The sequence below is a fragment of the Fukomys damarensis genome, unplaced genomic scaffold, assembly GCF_012274545.1.
Source record: "Fukomys damarensis isolate Sample0158 unplaced genomic scaffold, DMR_v1.0_HiC HiC_scaffold_27, whole genome shotgun sequence".
Taxonomy (NCBI): domain Eukaryota; kingdom Metazoa; phylum Chordata; class Mammalia; order Rodentia; family Bathyergidae; genus Fukomys; species Fukomys damarensis.
The window spans coordinates 3422556-3430003 of NW_022900939.1; the positions used below are offsets into that span (position 1 = coordinate 3422556).

The 7448-nt window shown below is 65.4% G+C and overlaps 1 protein-coding gene across 1 annotated transcript in view; it reads left to right on the forward strand.

Moving 5' to 3' along the window:
• The first annotated feature begins 1160 nt into the window (after positions 1–1160).
• Positions 1161–7448, forward strand: part of Tnks1bp1 (tankyrase 1 binding protein 1) — a 14072-nt gene continuing 7784 nt past the window's right edge. Inside the window, 5 exon segments of the mRNA XM_033756439.1 lie at positions 1161–1334; positions 1472–1583; positions 2235–2817; positions 3849–3918; positions 5452–6606. Of these exon segments, the coding sequence (XP_033612330.1) occupies positions 1499–1583; positions 2235–2817; positions 3849–3918; positions 5452–6606 (1893 nt within the window). The 5' untranslated portion in view covers positions 1161–1334; positions 1472–1498.

The following is a 7448-nucleotide window of genomic DNA, read 5'->3' on the forward strand; positions in this document are numbered from 1 at the left end:
GCCCGAGCCCGTCGCCTGCCTTCCCAGCCTCGCACCGTGCCCCCTGCGCTGCCGCTCAAGGACAGGGAGTCAGTCTGGGGCTTTGGGCTCTTGTTTTCTCCGTGATGCGCCCCTGCCTTGTGCACTCGCCTGGCTGTGGACGTTCCTTGTGCACGCCCGTGGGCAGGCCTCCGTGGGAGTGGGCTGCTGGAGGGCTTGGCGGTGCTGGGTTCTGGGCTGTTGCTGTCTTTGGAACAAGCCCGGACACGATCAGAGACGCAGGGCTGCGTTCCGCCGAGACGGGTGCCACAGGTTTTAGGGCACCAAGGCTCTAACCCCTGGCGGTGGAGTGGACAGCGCTGGGCCTCGCTCCGCGTGAAGCAAGCGGCCCCCTGGCCCTGAACGGGTGGGCAGGGAGCTCTTCACCCCAGCCCGGGGTCCTGTGGTGGCCGCAGGTGTCACACCTGCGCGGGACTGGGCCTGGAGGGGTGAAGGAGTGGCGTGGGACGGCAGAGGCCTGGGGTCTGGGGGTCAGGAGGACACTTTCCGGACCTCGGCAATAACGGCCAAGTTTTCTCACAGATCTCTAGAGTCCGCCAGGAACCCCACTTCTCAGATAGGGAAACTGAGGCTCAGGAGGTCATACAGCTGGATATTAGTAGACCGACCCCTCCCCCACAATTGAATTCTGGAATCTCAGGGCCCAGAGTTGCCCCCAAGCTCAGAGAAGGGGACCCTACTACCACGTGGCTGTCACTTGGTTCACTTCCTTCTGTCTCTCTCTAAACTCCAGACCACCCCCATCCTGAGGTTCTGGGAAGGGGGATCCCCGGGGAGTTTTCCCCCCAGTTGCCTGACCGCCCTGAATGTTCTCAAGCCCTGCGCTCTGGCCGGCTCCTCCTTCCTCCTGGCCCGGCTCTGGAAATCCAGTGGGAGGCCATTGCTATGGCAACGGGACTAGGCCCTGACTTTACCTCATCAAATTCCAAGCTGAAGCCAAAGCGATTGAGAAATTAAAGAAAAAAATGTATTCCAGATGTTTACTTTTTCTGCCTTATTTTTTCCGTGTTTGGAGGAGACAGCCGGGAGGGAGAGGGAGGGGAGGGGGAGGGGAGCGGGGACCGGGAATCGGGGCGGGCAGGCGGGCGGAGCCCCAGGTTGGGGAGGAGCGGGTTTTGCCCGTCTCTGAGAGGTGATTCAGATCCCAGAGCCTCCGGACGCAGCCTCCTGCCCTGCCTGGAGTGATCCTCCCTCGGGGCGCTGACCTGGGTCCGTGGGAGCTGCGAGTGGTGGCACCCCGCAGCTCCCGGACTTCATTTCTTTGGGACGGGAGAGGATCTGCGCAGTGCCAGGAGGTGGCCCGGGGACTGTCGAACCCTCCTGAAGTTGCCTCTGGCTGCCCTGGGCTGACTGTGGGAGCCGCCCTGCCTGCCTCGCCCCACTTTCTCCCCAGGGGTCGCAGCCCCACTTACTGAGCTCGGCCTCTTCCCAGGCGGCTGCAGCCAGCGCCAGCGGCGCAATGGAGGTGACCATGCTCCAGGAGGCCCCAGCGCCCCGGGAGCCCGACTCGGAGGAGGAGCCCCGGCCCACTGGCAGCGAGCCAGGTACCAGGGGAGTGGGTGCCCGAGGGGCTGGGGTGGGGTGGCCCGAGTCCGAAGGCTCTGTGCCCACGTGGATGGCAGCGTGGAGATCCTGGTCACCCGCAGGCCCCACGCAGTAGGGCTCCATCTGGATGAAGCCCTGTGCTTTGCCGGGGGAAACTGAGGCATGGGAGGCCTCCAGGCTCCCTGTGTAGTCTTCTTTCCCCCTGCCTCCTGAAGGAGTGGGTGGTGTAGGGCCGAGCTCTTAGAGCTGCAGGATCTTAAAACAGCCTCTTGGGAAGGTGGACGTCTGTTCTCCTGTATTTCCTCTGTATGTAGCCGAGTGCTTCTGTTTGGTTTAGGTCAACAGTAAGTTTGCATTCCTGGTCACACACCAGGTGACAGTGGGAGGTGGCTGGGGAGGGGGTGGGGATGGTGGCCGGCAGGTGGCCGGCAGGTGGACGTAGGGTCGGCCATCCTCTGCGAGAAAGCCTGCCTGGGACCTGCCAGCCCCCACGGGGTGGGCAGTGGGCGTGGCCTGGTGGCTCCTTCCCTGGCCCTTGTTGGCTTGGGGGAACTCTGGGGGAGAGCCAGGGAAGCCACCAAGAGGAGCGGCAGGTTGTGTGACACCCTGAGACGGTGGGCGGGACACAGGACGGGCCTTCCTTTCCACAGGTGACCCTCGGGCCAAGCCGCCTGTCAAGCCCAAGCCCCGGGCGCTGCCCGCCAAGCCCGCCCTGCCCGCCAAACCCAGCCTGCTGGTACCCGTGGGGCCGAGGCCACCTCGGGGCCCCCTGGCCGAGCTGCCGTCCGCCCGGAAGATGAACATGCTGGCTGGACCCCAGCCCTACGGGGGCAACAAGCGTCCGCTGCCCTTTGTGCCAAGACCTGCAGCCGAGGCTGCTGCTGCAGAAGCTGCTCAGGAGCCCGGGAAGGAGGAGCTGCCCCCCTTGGCCCCACCGGCCCGCTGTGCGGCCCCGGGAGGTGTGCGGAAAGCCCCTGCTCCGTTCCGCCTGGCCTCAGAGCGCTGTGCGGCCACCACGGTGGAGGAGATCCTGGCCAAGATAGAGCACCCCAAGAAGGAGCCCCCGCCCAGCCCGGACCGCCTCTGGGGCTCTCGCCTCTCCTTCAACCAGGACGGCAGCTCGGGATACGGCTCCCGGGCAGCCCTTGCCCGGGGCTGGTCCCAGGAGGGAGCCATGGAAGCCCTGGCCCCGGCATCATGCCCGGAAGGGCATAGCAAGACGCCCAAGGCCAGGTGAGGGCTGGGGACCTGGTGGTGGCCCCTCTGCATCTTTGACCTTCATCTGCCCTTCAAAGGCGCTTACTGTGAGTGGAGGCTGCTCCAATCTCCACGGACAGTGTCCCCAAGCAGGCGTGTCCTGGTGTCATCCTGACTGTGTGCTGTGAGAAGCTGTCTCTCTGCCGGGCTCAGTGGCTGTGCCTGACATTCCAGTATTCTGGGAGGCCAGGCAGGAGCACTGCGAGTCTGAGCCTAACCAGGAGATTGAGCAACTCGTCCAGTCTTGGTCTCGAAATACCAAAGGGCCGGGCTGGGGATGTAGCTTAGGGCAAAGCCATGGGTTCAATCCCTAGCCCTGAAACATGGAGAGAGAGGGGTGCTTCTAGAGACAGAGTCAGGCAGAGGCTTCGGCTGTGCCTGAGCACTGGGCGCCCGGCCTGCCTCGCAGACTCCATTATGGCAGGAACTGTGCAGCTATTCATTTTAGAGATGGGGAAACTGAGGCTCAGGTGCCTCGAGCAGCTGCTGAGTGGGGAGGGGCAGAGGTGCAGTGTGTACTCCACCCGCTCTGCCCTGTCCAGGGCCCTGGCTGCACCTGGTGGATGCAGGGTCTCAGGTGGAAGTGAGGTGTCCCAGAGTGCCGTCTGCTCAGAGTGGACACTGGGATTGGCCTGGCCCGGCCCATCGTCACCCGAAAATTGCAGTGCCTCTGCTTGTCTCAGACCTGGCCACCGGTCGTGTAGTCTTGGTCATCATTGGTCACGCTGCTGCCCTCTCTGCCCGCCACCAGGGGCCTGAGGAGCAGAGCGGCTGGGGTGCTGGACCACCCTCCTGCTTGCCTCCCCGCCCCTCTGCCCTCCGGGAGCTCCTGGCCGGCTGCTGGAGCAGCTCTGACCCTGTGGGGTTAGGGCCGGCATCCCACTGCCCCCAGTGCCGAGTAGGGCTCCCTCGGGACTGGGCAGAGGCTGGGGCTGCCGTTCAGTGCCAGGGGCCCTCTCCCCACTTGCCCTTTGTCCCTTTTCCTCATGCCCATCTGTCCCTCACAGTGAGCCCTCTCCTGACCTGGCCATCAACGGGGACCTGGCTCAGCCAGCCGCTCCTGAGCCACCGGCCCACGTGAGTCCATTCCCGGCCTGGGTGAATGGGGCGTTGAACATGGGAGGGGCCTGAGGCCGTCTTGCACCATCTGCGCGGTTCAGAAGGGGAAACTGAGGCCTGTGGGCCCGCCCAAGGGCAGGGCTCCTGGGTTTCAGAGCTCAGGTGTGGTCTGGCAGGAGGCCGTGCGAGTTCTCAGACAGTAACTCTGGTGCGGCACAGCTGCCACGTCCCAGACCAGCACAGTCCTCGGGGCACCTGGCAGGGACCCGTGATTTCCCCCCCAGGGGAGGCCGGAAGGGCCTGGGGCAGGAATGGAAGTGTCCAGCTGTCCAGAGCTCCCTCCCCAGGCAGCTCATTCTGTGTTCTGAGCAGGAAGTCTGGTTTTCTGCCCTGACCTCCACGGTGCCTTAGCACAGTGGTCCTGTCACGCAGAGACCTCTTTTTGGCCAGTGGCTGCCTCAGCATCCTGGGATGGAGACCTGAGTGTTTGCCCCCCACCCCCATTGGCTTGGTGCCTGCCACAGGGGGGAAGCATCAGAGAACAAAATAGTTCTCCTGCCGAGGCAGAGGTGGACACTCTCCTGCCTCAGCCTCCTGAGCGCTGGGATCACAGGTGTGCACCACCACACCTGGCACCTTTGGGATCTGTTGGGGTCTCATGAGGTGGAGGGAATGGTTTCGGTTTCAGAGAGGTCACCTTGACCTTAGCCCAATTGGGCAGGTGGTGAGGTGAAGGAGAGACTGTTTGGGGACAGCAGGCCTGCGGGCAGTGTGGTGAGCAGGCGGCAGCTGCCCAGAGAAGCAGGGTCAAGAGGGACTTTTGTGGTTTTGTTTTAAGACGGAAGAAACGAGAGGGCAGTGGGTGTGGATATGGGAACGGGTCGGGCAGGCAGTCTGCGCAGGGACCGTGGGGGCTGGGCCTTCACCGCCAGCCAGGACAGTGCCCGTCTGCAGGGCTCCAGCTCCATCCTGGGCTGGGGTGCAGGGCCGGGAGTGGAGAGAGCGGGAGGTACAGGAGGCGACTCGCCATGGCAGACAGCGGAGAGTGGGTGGCGGACCCTGCTTGCCTGAGGCTGAAGGGAGGTGTTGGGGAAGGAGAAGAGGGGCTGGCCCTCAGGTGGACAGAGCTGGGCCATGGCAGGAGGGTGGCTGTCAGGACGGAGCTGCAGTTTGCAGAGAGTGAAGGGTTTGTAGGAGGTACCCTTGTGGCCTGCAGCCCGAGTCCAGAGAGGGAGGCTGAGGCTTGGACCCAAGGCGGGGAGATGGAGCAGGATGGCCCAGGCGCCCTCTGCACCTTCTGTGTGGCTGGCTTGGGCTCCGTGGCTTAGAGCTCCCCCTCCCACGTCCCTCACGTGGGCCGTGGCCTCTCAGGCCAAGGAGCACAAGCACGGCTTGAGTGGTGGCGGGAAGGCGCTGTGAGGGCTCTGCGGCCCAGACCCTCTCTGGTCCCCCTCTCTGCCCAGTGTCCAGACCTGGTGCAGGGTGGGGCCCCACAGGCTGGGGTCCGAGGCCAGCTGCGGGTGACTGATGCCCTTGACCTTTGTCCTGCAGGTTCCCCCCGGCCTGGGCCACCCCGCTGATGTCTCTGGCCCAGCCCCTCAACCCGCCCAGCTCCCCTTGCTGCCTGAGATCTCTCCCCAGCACACTGAGCTCCCTGAAGCCCCGAGTCCCTTGGCTTCTGAGGCTCTTCTCCACCGCCCTGTGACCCCTCCGTCCCCAGCAGTCACCCTGCCTCCTGTTGACAAGGACCTGTGTCACCCCCCCAGCCTGGGGGGCTCCCGCAGGGCAGCTCCTGAAGCCCCCAGACCCAGCAGCCCTCCCCTTGAACCCTTGTCAGGGCACCCCGGCCCTGGGCCCACCCCCGTCACGTCACCCCTGCCCCTGGTCCAGGGCGTGGAGGAGCCGGATCTCACTAGGACGTTGCCCCCCAGGGAGGAGGTGGCACCCCCAGGTGACCCCGATCCATGTCCCTCCAGCCTGGCCCAGCGCCGCTTCTCGGAAGGTGTCCTCCGGGCGCCCAGCCAGGATCAGGAGAAGCTTGGGGGCTCACTTGCTGCCCTGCCCCAGGCCCGGGGGAGCCAGTTGGCCCTGGACTGTCCCTTTGGGAGTGGGGCAGAGTCCAACTGGAGCCTGTCGCAGTCGTTTGAGTGGACCTTCCCCACGCGCCCCACGGGTCTGGGTGTGCGGCACCGGGGCTCTCCGCCCCCCTCCCCCATCACGGAAGCCAGTGAGGCCACCGAGGACAGCCACTGCGCCAGGTCCCCTCCCGGGGACGCAGGGAGGCCCGCGTCCTGGGTGCAGGCGGAGGACCCAGGTGGCTCCCCACCCCCTGGGCCCCTGCTGCAGGCGGAGGAGAGGGCAGAGGACTGGGCACCGCCTCCACAGGAGGGCCCCCTGCCCCCCAACCCCAGAGAGGCCGCCCTGACCCTGCTGGAGCCTGTCCTGGGCCAGCAGCACCCAGCACCCCCCGACCAGCCCTGTGTCCTCTTCGCCGGTGGCCCCAGTCCTGGGCAGGTGCTGCCCAGGGAGCAGGAGGCCATGACCCTGGCCCAGGCCGAGGCCGCCCAGCCCGGGGCTGAGGCCCAGGACTGGTGTCCAGCATCCCCCGAGCCTGAGGGCCCTGGAGGCAGCGCTCGCTGGCTGGACGAGCTCTTGGCTTCCCCGCCCCTGCCGAAGGATGCTGCTCCACCGAGTGCCCACGTGGAGGTGAGGATGCACGGGCCTGGAGATGGGGCGTGGGGACCTTGGCCCGTCCCGGGGTGGACTTGGCCGTGGCAAGCTGCATGGCACGGTGCTCGCGTGTCGCTCAGTACGCGTCCGCATTCCGAGCTCCTCCAGCGTTATTTTATAACGGAGGCATCGAGCCTGGTGTGGTGGTGCACTCTGGAGACTCGAGGCAGGAGGCTCTCTGAATTTGAGGCCAGTCTGGGCTACACATTGAGTTCAAGGTCAGCCTGAAGTACATAGTGAGACCGATCTCAAAAAGCCAAGAAAATCCGCCCATTTGGCCTTTAGCCTTGTGTCACAGGTAACATGAAGCACGTGGACCTAGGAGTTGTGCCCGGTGCCGAGTGCTGAGTCTGCTGTTGGGATGCGGCTCAGGGCAGTGATGGGGCAGAAGGGCCCAGCTCCTCACGGCCCAGCAGGCCTGCCTGTGTCTGTACCCAGGCTGCCACCTCTGTGCCTTGGTGTGTCTGTCCGCGGGCGAGGTGCCCGGGCTCGTGCTTTTTGTGGCCTGGCAGGGGGGCCCGGGTGAGCAGGCCGTGTGGTCCCTTCCTCCTAGTCTGCCTCTGCTCTCCGGCTGGCAGCCAGGTGGTTCTGGAAATGTTTCCCTGGCCTGGGCGGGCGAGGTGGGGCTGGAGGAGCAGGAAGGGTTAAGACTCCGGAGTAGGTGTGTCTGTCCTGGACAGGATGGTGACTCAACAGGGCCTGGGGCGGGGCTGCCAGAGCTGCAGCTGCTGGGCGCCAGGGAGCAGGGCCAGGGAGGAGCAGCCGAGTTGAGCTGTCTGCCCGACAGGTCCAGGCGAGGGAGCAGCCCAGCCTGCCTG